This window comes from Podarcis melisellensis (assembly GCF_964234715.1).
Source record: "Podarcis melisellensis genome assembly, chromosome: 1".
Lineage (NCBI taxonomy): Eukaryota > Metazoa > Chordata > Lepidosauria > Squamata > Lacertidae > Podarcis > Podarcis melisellensis.
In genome coordinates this window covers 33,484,950-33,503,609 of record NC_138528.1, presented here as the reverse complement: position 1 = coordinate 33,503,609, position 18,660 = coordinate 33,484,950, and the positions used below count along the sequence as shown (strand labels likewise).

The 18,660-nt window shown below is 45.6% G+C and overlaps 1 protein-coding gene across 1 annotated transcript in view; it reads left to right on the top strand.

Moving 5' to 3' along the window:
• The window catches only part of PRORP (protein only RNase P catalytic subunit), a 58,529-nt gene that overhangs the window by 23,500 nt on the left and 16,369 nt on the right, over nucleotides 1–18,660 (top strand). Inside the window, exon 5 of the mRNA XM_081911931.1 lies at nucleotides 1,166–1,273. Within this exon, the coding sequence (XP_081768057.1) occupies nucleotides 1,166–1,273 (108 nt within the window). The remainder of the gene's footprint in view (nucleotides 1–1,165; nucleotides 1,274–18,660) is intronic.

Sequence of the window (18,660 nt, the reverse complement as noted above, 5' to 3'; positions counted from 1 at the left end):
TCACGGACAGATCTGCTTCCTTGCTGGCAAGCCATTAACTGCCTTCGCACCACCCCCTGCTCAATATCGCTGGAAAACATCAGGTCCATGGCACGAAAAAACTTCCTCGTGTCCTTTAGGATCTCATTATTCGCTGCCATCAGGGGTCTAACCCAATCTTTCGCCCCGGATTCGAGATGGCCAATCACAAAAGCCACTCGCGATTCCTCGTCGGGGAAGTCATCAAACTGCAAGTTTAGAGCGTATTGCATCTCTGTTCTAAAGGCATGATAGTTCCTGGGATCCCCCCCGAATTTCTGCACCAATCCTGGCACCTTTCTGGCGAGCGGGGTGGTTTTCTCCTTTCCCTTTTCTGCATCCTGAGCCCTCCTCTCCTCAAGCCTCGCCGTTTGCAGCGCCAACTGGATCTCCAACGCCCTGTACCTTTCTTCCAGGCTTGGACCCCCTCCAGCTGCTCCTGCTCCTCTGGTTCCGGCTGGGTTGCTCATGATGCTTCTCCCTGCACAAGCTGGCTTTCGGTGACTTTCGGATTGCTGTGATGGGACGATGAGCTGCTTGTGCGTAAAATGCAAGTCCCTCAGAGTTTGATCAGGTTTTCAAACCTCTGCCTGTGACGGAGCCCCTCCAGCATGGCTGCGTCAATCACTAGTAGAATCCGAAAGTGGCTGCTTTCGGAATCGTTTCCAACATAAAAGCTCTTTAACGGAAACACGTCGTCTGGCCTCTCGGCGTGACAGTTTCCGGCGAGGTGTGGGTGTCCCTATAGGAGGTCCTGAGACCTCCCCACTGTTTTCGCTGGAAGCGTCTCTGAGCCATCCCTCCGACTCACTTTCCCTTGGAGTTCTTGCTCGCCCTCTACTGGTTCCCTCTTCCGCTGCTACTCCTCTCTCAACCTCAGTGAGCCTTTGCGCCCCCGGCGCTTTAGATGGCAGTTCCCTGACACTTACCATTGCAAGCATAAGGACTAGAAACTTAACCACAGTAAAAAGAGCAATAAAAGATAGCTTGGTTGCTGAATTCTGTGCCCATTACCAATTTATTTTCTTTCATTGAATATATAAAATCTGGTTGAAAAAAACAAAAATAGCAGGGTCTATAATAAGTCAGTTACGTTTCATTGTTGCTTTTCTTTCAACTTCTTACCCTCTCTCTATCTTTTTTTTAGGAACTTGAAGAATTTCAGACATTCGTGAATCAGTGTCCCCCTTTTGATATTGTGATTGATGGACTCAACGTTAGCAGAGTTTACAACAAAGCCGTTCCATCTCAAACTGTAAGTACCATTCTAGCTGTTAAATAACTGCGTGTGTGTAATAGCTATTTTACCGCTTCAAATCATGGTTTAACATTCTGGCTTTTCATGGAGCCATCAACCATAGTTTCTCATTTTGTCTTAACTGAGAAACTCTGGTTAACTGAAGATTTGTTTGTTTACTTCCTAGTGTTTAGGAAGCAGGGAAAGGGGCTGCATTTGCTGCCATAAGGCTCTTTCACACCCTCTTATTATTCTGAAATATGATAACTTGGACATGGCCAGCATGTTAGAATCCATGCACAGAATGCTTACACCATTCTTTATAGAGGACCCCCATTCTAAGTAAAATGTTCAGGGAAATGTTAAAGGGATACCAGGGATGAGGACCTGTAGGAGAAGAATGAATTGACTGCAGACAAGAGTGAGAGAGGTGTTTCCAGACAGGCACAGCCCACTTGGGCACTGTGCTGATCATTGCCACTTCCAGCAGGTATCCCCATGCATACAATCAAAGTTTAGTGTGAAATCTGTGATGAGAAGCAGCCACTGGGATGGGAGGACTTCAAGGTCTCCTCTTGACATCAGTTTAGTTAGTGATTGGGCACAAAAAAAGAAGCACCTCAGAGGTGAGGTACCTTTTTAAAATCATGAGTGTCTAGAGTTCTTGTTGCCACTTTTTTGGCATAATGGATGCTGTCCCTCTAGCTCCATATAGTCTTTGGACTAAAACATCCATTGCCATGGGAATTGCTTGTTTAGCTTGCGGTTGTTTGACAGGATGATCTCTTACCTGCTTTTGACAGAAATCGTACAGCTTTTGCATCTGGCAGAGTATTAACTGAGGCTGTGGTGGTGCACAAAAGCCTTATCAGAAACATGGCGTAATGGCAGCCCATGCTAAGGTCTTGCTATTACTCTCCTTAACCCTGTAACATATCTTTCCTGTTTTTTTCATATCTGTGGCTAAGTCACTAACATGTTATTGGCTGGTGGAAGCAGGGATTTACTTGTTGTGTACTGGTAAGTTGAACAAGTTTTGCAGAAGGTGCAGTAAGAACTCAGTATGGTTTCTGATAACTGGCAGCTCAACCCTGGTGTAAGGAGAAGAAGCTCATAGTTGATATGAGGAGCAGTGGTGAGCCAGTATAGAAACATGCAGTACGTCAATGCAAATCCAAGACATGTGCCAATTTGTGTCATTGATTGCATACTCACTCACTGGATCACCACCTTGTTGTGTTGAATGGGCTTGCATGTTCCTGTGACCCTTGTGAGTGAAGCCCTCAGGAGACTCGTACTCCCAGCAGGGTCACCCAAGGCAGTAAGGTCAAAGGGGAGGAGCTAGACAAAGAATGATCCAAAAAGTCCTCAACGGCAGAACAGGTGGAAGATAACAGGCAGTATGTTACAGCGGCTGTGAAGGTGGATGAAGGCTGCAGCTGATAAGAATCTACTGGTCATTGTGATTACTCATATCATTGGAATAGAGCCTTACTGCGAAGACTGTGCCTTGGTCAGCGTGCATTGATCTACACACATAAAACAAATTCACGCACAGGTGCCTTCCAAAACCCCATCCCAAACCCAAACACTGTGTTTATGAAGGACAATCTTACTTGGCTGCGAGTGATCGCCAAAAAAGAAGAAGATTAGTTGCATACACCCCCATGACAAAAACACCCTACCAGGGTGTTTCCCCCACCTTGGTTTCAGTTTTGGCAGTAGGATCATTGGGCATCAAGACTAGGGACGTACCTTGGGGTTGGTCAGGCTGGTGCCTGCCAAGGTCACAGACTCAGAGCTGTGTGCAAAAACCAAGCCTTTTCCACTCTTTCCAAATCGGGCATGCGCTCCCTGGGCCACTGTTCCGCTGCTCTGGACACCTAGACAAGGTGTGCAGGATCCTTTGCCAAGTGTGGAAAGGAGCCTAGATATACCTCCAATCAAATCAGATCAGCCCCCCTTTGCTTTTTTAGCCAGTAATTCATTATTTGGAAAATAAAGACATTGTTTCTCCAAAAAAAAAAAAAATACCTCCAATCAGGACTATATTAATACACAATGTAAGAACCGAATCACATGGCATGTTCTACATGCAAAGGGGCTACATTCCGAGATTAACTTCTGTGTGCACCCCCTCCCCCAACACAACATGTAGTCAACATTTGGGGTTGATGATAATCGTGGCAAAAATGATAATTTTAGCAGGCGTATGTAACTGAAGAGGAATGCAGCCCAGCAAAAAGGAAGCTATGTACTGTTCTGACTAGAAAAGAAAATCCCTGGTGTCTTCTGCAGAAGCTGCAAAATCATTGTGGTAATCTAACACAACATCCTGTTAGGTCTCCAGATATGTTGCTTTTAAGTTAAACGAAAGTAATCTCTCACAGGCCTTTAATTTCCACATGAAAAACTCCAGTCAGAACGAGGATAAGGGGAAAGCATCCTCACCCCACATTTGTACCAGTGGTTGTTGTAAAAAAATTCTTCTAAGTCTGGAATTGTCAAGCAAACGCATGTAGGAGTTGAGTAGAATAATAGGAAGGAGATTCTAGATGTGTGTGGAGGAACAAAAGAAACAGTCTTATCAGACACATCGATGGAATTCCCAGTTTGGAATGGGAGCACTTTTAGCATGTTATGAGGTAAAACAGAAAGTGTACACACTGTTCTCTTACATGTCCAAGCTAAAGGAAGTGGGGTGTTATCTAGGAGTCATCTCTGTTAATCAGATACTGTGTGTTTTTGTTTTGTTTAAACAAATAATTCTGAGAACTCTGAAAGGTCAGTGTCAAAACTTAAGCTACTCCCGCAGGGCCAGGCTGAGTTTGTGGGCAGCCATACCTGATTTCCACACCTGGAGGGTATGTTCTCTAGCTTGGGGTCCCTGAGTTCAGTGGCTTGAGCTGGGCAAACTGGAAGCCGGTGGCTGAATTGTGACAAGCGGAAGGGACTGCTCCACCATCAGAGCAAAGGCAGATGGTCTGACTGATCCCCACTTGCACCTGGTGACAACCGTGAGATCTAAGCATACAAGATCTGCAGTAGATCTCTGCCCTTGGGCTTCTGCATTCAGGCCCCAGAGTACCCAACAAGCTATCGCACAGGCTGCTGTGATGTAAATGTGAACCACAGAATTATAGACTCATAGAGTTGGAAGGGACCGATTGGGTCATCTAGTCCAGTGTTTCCCAACCGGTGTTCCGCGGCACACTAGTGTGCCGCGAGACGTTGCCTGGTGTGCCGCGGGAAAAATTAAAAAATTCGAAAGATATCCGGAGAGGCGGCCTTCAGGCGAGTTTTAATTTTAATTTTCCTTCTCCCACTTAATGCCCCACGCTCGCCCGAGCAGCTTGCAGTCCTCGGTAACCACGGCGACCCGAGGGAGGGGAGGGAACAGGGAAGTCGAGGGCGGCGGCGAGCCGCGATGACGTCAGTGGGCCGCGCCACCTCGCCCTGGCACGGTGTGAGAGCCCCGGCTAGTGGCGCGAGCTTCGGAATAAGTGGGATCCGCGTGCGCGAGACCGAGATCGCGGGTAAGGAGCTCAGCCCTGGGCAGGAGGAAGCGGGACTGCGCATGCGGGCCACATCCCCACAGAGAGCGAGCCTCCCCCGGCCCACCACTCCGGGCAGGTCCACTCGCATGAGGGGGTGGCGATGGCGACGGCGGCAGCTTGCCTGCAATGCCATCCCTCGAGCAGGCGAGGAGCCCGGAGGCTACCAGATGCGAGTCCTCTTTCCCACCCTCCTCGGGAGTCCAGAGCACTTGGTCGCATTCAGGATCTAGAGTGGGGAAGCGGGGCTTGTGTCTGGGCTGGACACATTGGGCTGCCTGTGCCGCTCGACCTGCGGGGAGAAATCAGGGTGGGAGTCACGACCGTGAGGCAGGGCTGCCAAGTGTGGCAGAAGAGGACACGGCCGTCGCACCTGTCCTTAGGTAGGAGCTTCTTCCGTGTTGACCTGCTGCCCTAAAGTCTTGGCTTTTTTCTTGGCTTTTTAGCGGTTGGCACAGAAGGAAGGCAAGGGGGAGGGGGAAAATTGAAACTTACACTTTCGTGCGTCCCTCCCGGCGTGACGCTGTGCGCTGACGTCACGGGGCTGTAATGGTGGTGTGCCTCGAGATTTTTTTCATGAAACAAGTGTGCCTTTGCCCAAAAAAGGTTGGGAAACACTGATCTAGTCCACCCCCCCCCCCCGCAATGCAGGAATATGCACCCATGTGGGGATCAAACCCGTGACCTTGGCATTATCAACACCATGCTCTAGCCAGCTGAGCTAACTGGCATGTAATTTGTCTTCAGTAACCAGCCGACGAGACGCTGTCACGGGGCAAGTGAGGAAAAGAAGAACTTCTAGATTCAGTGCCTGCAAGGCAGCATTGGTGGGCTTCACTGTCAGCCTGAACTTTGAGTCCTTTCCTTCCCCTTGTTTCTTGCAGTCGCCCAAAAGCTGCACCATTGTAGTCTCCCAGGAGGAATGCAGGGGCTTTCCGCTCCACCCCTGCTTCTGTCGTTGCAAGGATATGGTGGGAAATGCCAGAGATCTCATTTCTATTTTTCCTAAGCATTAGGGAGGCTTTCTGGCGCAACACTTCCTCCTCTTCCTGTCTTCCTTGCTCTGAGTTTAGAATTGTTCCTCGCTTTCGGGCGGGGGGGTGGTGCACCCAGAAAGAGGAGAGAGAATGAAGGACTGATATTATGGTGTGCATGTAACACAACTTAAAAACACTCTTCGCTGAGATTAAAACAGACTAAAAGACCTGGGTGGAAATACAAAATACACACAAGGCAAACCTGAACAAAAGGCCACCTTGAGATGTGTATCAGAGGCACGTGATCCTGTATTCTTACTTTACATGTTTCGGGGCTGATACTGGAGGCATTTAAAACCAGCTCTAGAGCTGAGACATAACTTGATAAGCAAACAATTCTGAATAATTCCCATGGGAGTCTAACACCGAGGGATCTGAACAAAAATGCAGCGCAGGAAAATAGCGTGTGGCTGTGTGTTTGGCAATTTCAAGACATCAGGCAATTTTAGGCCTTGTATTGTAACACAGAGAGCTTGCCTTTATTTAATAAGTGGCACACAACTGTAGCAGAAGGGAATAAAGTGGTACCTCGGGTTAAGAACTTAATTCGTTCTGGAGGTCTGTTCTTAACCTGAAACTGTTCTTAACCTGAAGCACCACTTTAGCTAATGGGGCCTCCCGCTGCCGCCGCTGCACGATTTCTGTTCTCATCCTGAATCAAAGTTCTTAACCCGAGGTACTATTTCTGGGTTAGCGGAGTCTGTAACCTGAAGCGTATGTAACCTGAAGCATATGTAACGCAAGGTACCACTGTATTGTGAAGTGATGCTGAGAAGGAAGAAAACTGATAGGTGGGAACTGTGTGTATGCGGAACCAAAATCTGCTACCTGAGGGGGGAGATCTCAAACCTGGTGAGCAAATGCAGTCTTCCAGGTTTCTCTGTCTGGCCTTTCCTCAGGCCACCCCTCCCTTCCATGCCACGCTCTTCACTGATTCTGCTCTACCCATTCTTTGAGTGCTATTTACCTGGCTGGAATGAAGAAGTGTATCTGAAGAAGTGTATCTGAAGAAGTGTGCATGCACACGAAAGCTCATACCAAGAACTAACTTAGTTGGTCTTTAAGGTGCTACTGGAAGGAATTTTTTTTGTTTCACCTCACAGAGTGTTTGTTGTGGGGGAGGAAGGGAAAGGAGAATGTTAGCCGCTTTGAAACTCCTTCGGGTAGTGTTAGGCGGGGATCAAGGAAACGTACAGATTGATTGCACACATTCATCCCTATTGTATTTTGAAATTTAGGAAAATTAGATGCGTAATGTAAAGGTGTCCTGCGGCAACTCAAATATTTCTGTAATGCGTATGTAGGTGGTAGGCAATTGTAGGTCATAAAGCACATTTTGAGTCATGTTTTTTGAACAGCTTTTCTTTTGTGAAGCGTTTGCACTATTTGTAGATGCAGGCTGAAGGCTGAAGAAATGAAAGCTTCCCCACACAAGCCAATTTTCTGCTTACAGGGAAAATTCATCAGGGGAGGGTTTCTTCTGACTGTGCTACTTTTCAGCTTGCTAGGAGGGTTCTTGCTTTAGGCAGGGGAGCATTCAGAATGTGTGAAGTGGAACAGTTCACTCTGCAGTGCCCGCCCACTCCCAATTCTGCTGCTTGGCCTACACTCAGGAGAAAGTGGGTGAAACGCATAATCTGCTTATGTCAAGCTTATTTTCTAGGTCACATGAGGCTCAAACTAGACATAATAGTGGCTGATGCAGGTCTACTGAAATCAAGTATAAGGCAAGCAGGGGGAATCCAGGGACTCATTCTTAGATGGTGATAGGCAAAGTGAGTGAGAGGGTTCCCATAGTCTGTTGCCCAAACTCATTTCCCCCCTACACTTAGGCTCTAATACCAGAACTGTGCCCAGTTGGGAGGGAAATTCATTTGGAGGGGGATGGCTGGGGAGAAAGCTGCAGACCTTTGCTTGCATTTCTAACAGGGCAAGTTAGAAAGAGGATGGGTGTCTTTGCAGTAGGAAGGTAGTTTTGGAGGCCTTGTTGGAAGCTCCGAGGTTCAGCCACAGCACGATCATGTCCTGTTCTTAGTGTATGTTCCCATTTGAAGCAGTGTTCCAAATTAGCCAGGCGTGTTTTGCAACTGGCATGTTTCCAATTGCGACTACAGTGGTACCTCGGGTTGAGTACTTAATTCGTTCCAGAGGTCCATTCTTAACCTGAAACTGTTCTTAACCTGAAACACCACTTTAGCTTATGGGGCCTCCTGCTGCTGCTGCACCGCCGGAGCCCAATTTCTGTTCTTATCCTGAAGCAAGGTTCTTAACCTGAAGCACTATTTCTGGGTTAGCGGAGTGTGTAACCTGACATGTATGTAACCTGAAGCGTATGTAACCCGAGGTACCACTGTATATGGAGATCTCTGGATGTCAGGTTTGCGACTGACATCTCCATCTGGCTGGTCTCGCCAGCTTTCTTATGCCGGTAAGCAGAAGAGCTTATTTAGTGCATTTATATCCCACATTTTTCTCCAAGGAGTACATGGTGCACTTCCCCTCCTTAGTTAATTCCTACAATGACCCTGTGAGGTAGGTGAAGAGGCTGTGACTGGCCCATGGTCACCCAGTGAGCTTCATGACTCAGTGGGGATTTCAGCCCTGATCTTTCAGGTCCTAGTCCGGCACTCTAACCACTACACCACACTGGCTAGAGTACCTCTGCTATGGGGCAGTTATATGAATTAAGTAGGGAAATAAGTATGGGCAAAGCAAAATGTCACTTAGAGAAGTATTTCTAAAATATTTCCCTGGAAGCTTGAATTTGTTTTAGTCTAGATTTTTATTTTTTATTTTTTAATGAGTTGTAAACCACTTTGAGATGTATTCTTTAAAATATAAACTGGTACGGAAATGAAATTAATAAGACTAAGAATAAACTCCATGGGGGGGAGGGGGGAATAGTGTCTAAACATACTTTAACCCAGGTTTAAGGTTCCATTTAGCAATTAACTTATATATCTGAGTTTCTAATACCGATTTGAAGACTGAAGACATTGTTTAGGGCAATGTAGTTCAGTAACAGAACACCTGCTTTGCATGCAGAAGGCCCCAAGTTCAATCCTTTGCATATCCTGGTAAGACTGGGAGGGAAACCCCATCTGACATTCTGCAGAACTGCTGCCAGTTACTGTAGAAATAACGGATGGACCAATGGTTTGACATGGTATCAGGCAGCTTCTTATGTTTTGTAATGTTTGGCCGTGCTGTAGAGAGTATTTAATGCTTGCCATAGAACAGACTTGCCTCAGTTGCTCAATATGTATTGGTGGTTGCTACAGCAACCGAAATGTGTTCCCACTTGTACTGTACACAGCGAGTTTCTTCCTGGTTTGCTCAGGGAATCTTTCTAAAACATGACGCACACTGCATCAGGTTGTCTTACCTTCTTCTCTTTCTCCTCAGATGAGAAGTTCATTTTTTCTAAATCTCTCATCTTTAATCCTTTATGCAATCTCCCATTCTGTGTCAACTCTTCCTAGTGCAGCCTTTTTGCCTTCTAACAATCAACCTGTCATGAAATTATCACCTAAGACAGAAACTAGTTACGTAAGTCCAGATCTGGTTTGTTCTTGATAATACTGAGAAGCAGGAGGGGTCGTGGAAAGAGCCAGGTTAGTGTAGTGGTTGAAGTGTTGGGCTAGGACCTGAAAGACCAGAGATAAAATTGCCACTCAGCCACGAAGCTCATTGGGTGACCTTCGGCCAGTTATTTACTTTCAACCTAGCCTACCTCATAGGGTTGTTGTGAGGATAAAATGGGAAGGAGGAAAACTATGCATGCCACCTTGAGCTCCTTGGAGGAAAGGTGATATAAATCATAGAACTGGAAGGGACCCCAAGTTTCATGTAATCCAGCCCCCTGCAATGCAGGAATCTCAGCTAAAGCATCCATGACAGATGGCCATCCAACCTCTGCTTAAAAACCTCCAAGGAAGGAGAGTCCACCACCTCCTGAGGAAGACTGTTCTACATAAAAATATAAATATAGTGAAGTGTGGGAAAATAATAAAATCCAATAGGAAATTCCCTTTGGTTTTGTTTGTTTATCTAACAGGTTTCACTTCTCCTTCCTACTTCCTATGGAGGAAATAGTTACGTTCAAATGTGAAACTTAATGCTGTTGATTTGAGTAGCCCTTAACTTCCTCTGAAGACTATAGAGCAGCCTTCACCTATCTGGTGCTCTCCAGATGTTTTGGACTACAACTCCCATCAGCTGCTGGCTGGGATTGATGGTAGTTGTAAGTCCAAAACATCTGGCTGGCCAAGCTCAGAGGCATTACACAGAAGATCCACAGTTCTTTAGGTCTAAAAACAGGAGTAGGCAACCTAAGGCCCGTGGGCCGGATGTGGCCCAATTGCCTTCTCAATCCGGCCCACGGATGGTCCGGGAATCAGCACATTTTTACATGAGTAGAACGTGTCCTTTTATTTAAAATGCATCCCTGGGTTATTTGTGGGGCTTGCCTGGTGTCAAATACCTTGACAGGATCTTTGCTATGAGGCTTCCATCCTTTGAAGACCGTGTACCCTGTGGCTTTTCCTGAAAAAATACTAGCTTAAGTGTCCAGCTTGCTACATAGCTGCCTGCAGTGAGTGTAATGATTTCAGTGGAACGAACATGTTGGCACAAAAGCAAGTATTTAGAATAGGAAATCCCTTTTTAGTGGGAAAGTTGTATTTACATTTCTCTTTTGCATCAGTAGTTCTTCTGTGTCACCGAAAACGTCACTCGAATATCTCTGAATTGTGTAAATGCTCAGGGAATTGTCGTGGTGAGTCACTGTTGAATAAGTGATTCCTATAGCAACCTATTTTACGTTGGGTGTGTGTATTTAAGCTGAGAGTTCAAGGAACAAAACTAAGTATCACCTTGAGAAATATTTGGAATTTGAAGGATTCACATGTTTTTTTAGGTGATGATGATTTTTAGGTGTGTTAAATTCTTCCTTTGGTATTTTTATGTTTTATCTGGGTCACTACTCACATACTGGGCATATTGAATTCATACATAGAAATGCCTTTAAATTTTGCCGATTCGTGTTTAAAGAGAGAATCTCTTTTTAAATGTCTTCGTACAAAGCTGTTTGGTCTCAGATTAATTTGTTTTATTACCATCCATGTACATTGAGATAGAAAACTTTTTCAGCCTGAGGGTCATAATTCTTCATGGGGCTGGGCAACAGCCTTCTGGGTAGTCTGGGTGGGGCGAAGCCAGAAGCAAAACTGGGCAGAACAATGGATGCAATTTTTTTATTTTTTTTTTGTATAATAGCAACACAAGTCTGAGGTTTTTGCACTTACTCACTGCCCTCCATCCCCTGCTCCCGCCTGCCTTATTTCCGTTTTCCATCCATGCAAGAACTATGCATTGTCACAGGTCAAATACCCACTCCAGGAGATTGTGACACTGGACTGGTGAGGGACCTAGGAAGCGTTCCAAGGCTAGATAGAAAAGCCTGGAAGACCGCATTTGGCCTCCAGGCCGCATCTGGCCCTCAGTTCCCTTGTTTTGCAAATAATGAGAGGACAGATCCCTGCCCCAAGTGGTTTACAGTGTAGAAATTAACACAGAGCTGGGAGGGGCAGGGACAAAAAGAGAAGAAGCTGCAATGATTGCATACTCTTATAGCTTAACCTAAGAATGTGCATGTTCTCAGAATTTTAAGGGTGGATTTGAAAGAAGTTAGAGGCACCCTGGAGACATTCTTGCAGGCAGTTTCATCTATAAAGGAACAAGATTGGTTGGAGGAATAAAATGTTGGGGTAGAGAGGCAGAGCTGGATTTCATCAACATACAAGAGTTACTCAAAGCCATGAGGTCATCTAGCTGTCCTTTGGGAGCACTTAAAATTGGGTAGCTACAGGTGAGCATCCATGCCTCTTAGCTGGTTGCTCAAAGTACACCTGCATCCACAAAGGAACTTTGTGGGGTTTGCATATCTTTCTTCTTCTTTGGTGTTTGGATTTACAACAGCTGGTTACATAAGAGCCTGGGTGTGGTGTTTGCACTTTCACTGATAACAACAGTGCATGTTGGGTAGGTTGTTCTGTAGATTAATATCCCTCTTTAAAACACAATGTACTTGTAAGTAAGCTCTATTGATAAAGATCACTGCCTAAGAATAGGGGTGGCTAAACATTTCTGACCCGAGGGCCTCATTTGCCCTTGGCCAGCCCTTCAGAGGCCGATTGCCAGCAGTTAGTGCAGTTTGGGCATGCACACTCTAGCATGCAAACACGTAGGCAGGCACAGATACAGGCGGATGGCCACCTCCTCAGCTGTTCTGTGCAGATGGCAGAGGAGTGGCTTATCTCCCCTGCTCTGCTCATCAAATGATTGATCTGATGACCAGGGGAGGGGCAATTTGCACCTCCAGCAAGGCACTGAGATCCACCTACTTCCATTTTTCTTTTTTTCACTGCTACCAAAATCATTGGCAACTCAGGGGGGGGGGGGCAGATTGCAGGGTGTGTGTTAGTAGTGGTAGGCCCTGCTGGCCTAAGATACCAAATGCATTAAAATTGATACGGAGTTGTCTTGACAGGTATCCTCATGATGTGGTTTGTTACTCTAGAGATTATAGGGCGGTTATCAATTTAGGGAAACTTTTTTCTGTGTTAGTTTCCCTGCAGAGGCCCAGCAGGCAGGCAGGCAGGCAGGCAGACACTCTGTTTGCTGCAGAGGATCCTGGTGCATTAACCATGCCCATTGAGCGTCACCATCAGCACATGTATACAAGCAATTCCTCATGGGCGTGCGATTGGTGCTGACGCATGGACCATTTTTGGCACCATAAGGGGGACAGAACAAACATGGCCTTCAGCACACCACGTGCTCCACTGAAGCTGCAGAAGGAGGTTGGTATTGGTTGGCAAAGTAGATGGTTTCTTAAGAACTCTCCAGAAGGCACATTTTCCTTCCATTTTGTGCCAGTGGCAGTACAGTGGTCCCTGGACCGTAACAGCTGCCAGTAACAACATGCAAAGGCTGAAATTTTTATTTCTTGGCAACCCTTCTCATGAACATATAGTGTGTTTCAAGTCTTTGTGCCTCATTGTGGGGAAGGCATGGCTACTGCCGAAACTTAAGTTGAATAAATATATTTTGACTTTTTAAAATAGCTGACTCAGGACACAGATTTCAGCTTTTCTGATCAATATAGCTTGTTTGATGTCTTCTTTCTAGCTGCTTAGTTTCTGCTTGATAACATTTTTTTTGGTAATTGGTCCCTAGATAGATATTGGGTGACATTCCTATTTAGCGCAGACTGCCTCTCATATAATGTATATTCGCCTGCTTTTCAGCCCTCTGTCTCCTCAACCAATCCAGTGCTCTGTGTGTGTGTGTGTGTGTGTGTGTGTGTGTGTGTGTGTGTTGGGGGACTAGAGTAAGGAGAAGCAGGAAAGCACAATTCCTTTCCATCAGGAAATGCTCACTGTGCTGGATAGCTGCCATTGGATGTCACCCTTTATAAGGGATTTTTGAACTGAATTCCCTTTCTGCTGTTCCACTTCATGAGGTTATCACGTTCATCTTGCATAACTTCTGCATTCTTTTCTGCACGTTTCGCCAGCACGCTCCTACTTCCTTCCCCAGGATCGACGGTAAAAAGAATGAATAAAATGTATTTCCTGGTTGAAGGCAGAGAGACTTTACCAATTGCATCTCTCGCAGCCGGATTGTTTTAGGTTAATTTTCATCTTTGCCACTTTATCATATGATGTACTAAAATTCGAATGAACTGCATTTCTTGTGGCTAGAAAATCAAATTGGAGCTTTGTGCTCAAAAACTGCTCTGCTCATTAAGTGGGGGAACACCCTTTAAAACAAAAAACCAACCCATTTTCTGTATCACCTTGTACTTCCCAAGCCCCAGGAATAGCTTTCCACAGTCCCTGTGGAACAATTCAGGATATGGTGCAGAGGGCTGCAGTAAATGGGAGGGAGGTCAGTGTAAACTGGGTTCCTTGCTTTAGGAAAGCAGATGTACTTTCTTGGATCACTCTCTGGTAGGCACAGAGCCACCACTGAATACAACCCACTATTCAATTTTTTAAGGCTTTTAGATTACTTTTCATATGCAAAAGGAATCAACACGTTCTTAATCTTCCTGTATAAACAGAACCGTTTAAGAACCTAATTTAAGAGAAACACAACATGAAATATATTTGAATTTCTGGTATGACATTGTGTTAAAGGTCAGTGTGCTTACTGTAAATCAGGGGTGGACAGAAGATGTATCAGGATCTACTGTAGCATCATGTGGGTGATTTGCAGTAGATAAGCAAGGGGTCGTGACTCCCATTATTTAACAGTAGCAACAGCAAAATGACTTTTTCCATCTCTGTAAGGCTGCTGAAAATAAATAAATAAATAAATAAATAAATAAATAAAGTGGAGTCTTATGCAACAACTATGGGCTCAGTTCATTTCTGGTATTGAAAGCATATTCCTTGGCTCAGAATATGGTCAGAGGCACTGTGTTCTTCAGTTTCAACTGTATGCTTTTTGCACCCAGCTCTGGGTAATAGGTCTTGGGCTTCTAGTAAGCCAAAAACCAAAATGAAGATTCTCCAAGCCTGGAGTTTGCTTACTCCTGAGGCATGAGACAATATAGGGGTGGTCTTCACTGTTTAGTCTTCTGTGAAAATAATACTGAAGGGCCAATATCTCCTAAGTATTCATCGCTGTGACAACGTAACAGTAGCAAGGTTAGATAGTTGGATATGCAGGATTCCATAATCTCTTCACTTTAGCTCCCATCTGACGCCCAATGATCTTTTAATGAAACCCCTAAAAAAATTTAAAATGTGGTGAGGGAGGATTGATCTTTGGTCTATCAACCCTCTTATCGTAGGAAAAATGTGTGAAATAGCACTGGTGGGATGGTAGGGAGTGTTTTCTATTTTTATCCCCTTTTGAATTTGATTCTGATCCCCAAAGCCGTAGAAAGGCAAAACAGAGGAAGCTTTTTTCTTGGACTTGCAGCACAAGCCTGTACATGTCTACTCAGGAATAAGTTCCATTGAGTTCAATGGGACTTATGCCCAGATGAGAGTGTATGCAATTGCAGCCCTAGTAAGCAACTAAAAGGAATGTTAGAAACATCAATACCTCAGTTTGGCCACAAGAAGGAACCATAGCTTATGAGATATGCCCAAAGAAAGATTCTGGCATTGCTCATAGGGTGGTTTTTTAAAAAAGACTGTGCCACCCCTTTCCACCTGCCTGACCCCTCCTCCATCCAATTGTAAAAACTTAAAAAGACGCAAAACTTGTATTCAATGAAGTGAAGATTTTTAGATGTATGTAAAACTGTTCACAGTTTGGAAAAAGTAAATGGGGAACCTTTGTCAGGAGGCAACTAACACCCAAACTTTGTTTCTTAAAAAGGTGGCTTGGCAGCTATTGATCGTTCAGCTTTTTCTGCTATTAGCTGTGATGTAGCTCTGTCCTGGGGTAGCATTTATGTGCTGGGATGCCACATCAGATCCTGGGAAGCGGGTGTGGGTTTGATCTTCCTGGAGAGTGTAACTGGGAGGTTAACCCTTTCTATCCAACTGCTATCTCCAAGTCGACCAGTCCGCTTCCCTCTCCCCCGCAACACCTAAAAGAAGCTGTCTCTTAAGAGCCAACAGAGGGGTTGATGTGTTAATCAGTAGCAACAAAAACCAACAGAGGATTTGGTGGTACAGTACAGTACTTTAAAAATGAACAGATTTGTTGTGATAAAATCTTCTGTCACAGAAGAGCCTGTTTCAGATGCAGTGATATCTTGAGAGAGCAGAGGGATATCTATTTAATTAATTGGCTTTGTTATTTCCGGGGGGGGGGGGGTTTCATAAAAAAGAGAATGAAACAATAAAATTGTGAAAAATGCACAATAAACAACAACTTCAGTAAGTTCATCAGTATATTGGTAAAAATACCACTCCCAAAATGCAAAATAGTATCAGGGGAGTGTAGGTGACCACTGTGCTCTTTGTCTTATCACATCCAACAGAAAAGGAGTGTCTGAATGGGTCCCTCCTTATCAGAGGGAATGTCTCCTGCTGCCTTAGCAAGACAGTGCCTTCAGAAACCCTTTTTGGGCAGGGTGCTTGAACCACTCCAATCACTCTTAAATGAAACTAGTGGCAATGATCTATTTCCATTTAGTTTCAGGCATGGAAAATGCTCTGGTCACCCATGAGAATGATCTCTGCAGGAGGGGAGCAAGTGGAACGTGACACTGCTCAGTCTCCTGAACATCTCAGTGGAGGCTGTTTGTGTTGACTTTTAGGTGCCTAGGCCAGTGTTTCCCAACCGGTGTTCCGCGGCACACTAGTGTGCCGCGAGATGTTGCCTGGTGTGCCGCGAGCGAGTCCAAAAAAGGTTGGGAAACACTGGTTTCTCTTTCAAAAAGGAAACGTGGGTTAAAGCGGCAACGCCGCCTCCCACTCACTTTCCTGCTCTGGCTTCCCTAACAGTTTTCCGAGTTGCGTCACTGGATCCAGCCCCCTTTTCCACATGTGACACGGGGCTGGAGGGAGGGAAAGAGGGCTTTACGTCGCGCACAAAGGCAGCCTCCTAGAAGCGCTCTGGGCCGGCGCCGTTTCACCGAAGGCGCCGGAGGACCCCCACCCTCAGCTCCTTCAGAAAGGAAGCCCCGCCCCTCGGCTCCCTACGCCGCCAGGCAGCTCAGCTGACTGACGAGGACGTTCTGCGGCGGCGGCTGCCGCACAACCACCGCAGTTGCTGGCAGCGTCCGCAGCGCAATAAGTAACAGCGCCTGGTGCTGCCAACTCTTTCTCTCTCTCTCCCGCCCCGCCCCCAAGCTCTCATGCGCCCCGCGTCAACATCGCCGCACGCAGCTTCCCGAGCTTGAGGCCAGCCGCTGCACGCACGCGCCGGCTCGTAATCGGCTCCGGTTGTTGCCTTTCTCCGCCGAGGTCGGTGGACCCCGAGCCTAGGCTTCCTTCCCGCACCCCGCTTTCCGAAGACCGCACACCAGTTGGGCCAGTACATATTCCCCTCCCATGACTGGAGCGGAATAGCCCTTTCTCTTCTTCCCCAACCCTTGTCGTTGGAGGAGTCCCTCAGTCCCTCGCTTTGCTGCCTCCTCCCCCGCCCACCCCCAAAGCTTGGAGGTTCCCCGGCAAGGGGGAGGGGGAAAAAATTGAAAGTTACACTTTCGTGCGTCCCTCCCGGCGTGACGCTGCGCGCTGACGTCACGGGGCTGTAATGGTGGTGTGCCTCGAGATTTTTTTCATCAAACAAGTGTGCCTTTGCCCAAAAAAGGTTGGGAAACACTGGCCTAGGCTTCCAGTGGGGAATGTGAGCTGGCTGAAAGAATGCACCAGTATAGAAAAATAGCATTGTTTGGCTTTGTGTCTACTTAATTGGTTTTATATTTGTGTTTTTATTAGTTATGCACCCTCCTCTGTACTACCCTGAGCAGTGAAAAGTACTGGGGGTAGCGGTGAAGCATTCATAATGCTATTTTGCTGTGTGCTGCCCTGATAGTGAAGATCACTTGCTGAGCCCAGCCTAAACATCATTTGAAGAACTATAAGTATTTATAACTGAGAGAGAAGATCCAAGTACCTGATAACACCAAGATTAATAAAATATTCTGAGGTACAGATAATTTTAATATCTCAGGGAAAATTTTATATGTGTTCTCTTAGTCCTTATGGGATCCCTGAAGGAGCAGGAGATGCACTAAATAAGAGTTCCCATATCTCTTTAGTCCTGTCAGTAATTTAGAGTTCCATGTTTTGTAATGAGTTGACTTCTGGTGCACCTTTACAATGGGATAACTAGGATGCCATGCGTCATTCAAGGTGTGCATACACAAATAGCTGTAATTTCCCTTTAGTGTCACTGATGAATTGGATGCCACAGTCGATTCTGATACATCTTCTGTCCACCCCTGATTTACAGTAAGCACACTGACCTTTAACACAATGTCATACCAGAAATTCAAATACATTTCATTTTGTGTTTCTCTGAAATTAGGTTCTTAAACCTTATGGGATCCCTGAAGGAGCAGGAGATGCACTAAACAAGAGTTCCCATATCTCTTTAGTCCTGTCAGTAATTTAGAGTTCCCTGTTTTGTAATGAGTTGACTTCTGGTGCACCTTTACAATGGGATAACTAGGATGCCATGCGTCATTCAAGGTGTGCATACACAAATAGCTGTAATTTCCCTTTAGTGTCACTGATGAATTGGATCCTTTTCTCTACAGCATGGGATAATGCCACCTGTCAAACTCCTTCTCAGGAGGATGTGAGGTTTTAATCTGGTATATTGTTTACCAGAAGCTCTGAAGGTGAAAAGTGCTCTTTAAGCGTTCCTAATTAATCTAATAGCTAGTTGTACCTGGTAAGGATTTCGCCTTGTGATTTCATTGCAGCCGTAACATGTGCATCCTTGGGTGCGGCTGTTAGAGGTCACGTTTTCTGTTCCTCCAGTTTCAATAATAGCTTTGTTTATCCTACTTGTGTTTGCTTTAAAAAGAACAGGCATAAGCTGGACCTGCCTTGAGGTTTATCCAAATAAATAAGGCAGAATGCTGCAAAGTATGTGATAAAATTAACAGTGCAGGACTCCCCTTTTTCTTTCATAGCTTGATTTCACTTTGAAAGGAATATTCCATCATGTTATTAGAAACATTTATACCATATGCTCAAATATTGAAGAGGACAATGTTTAGTTGGAAAAGCTGAACCTCTGGCCTTCTGTTACTATCAGGAGTATATCTTGTCCCAGGAAACCTGCCCCTAATCATTAAATTTAGGTATAGTGCTGCTCTGCCTTCACA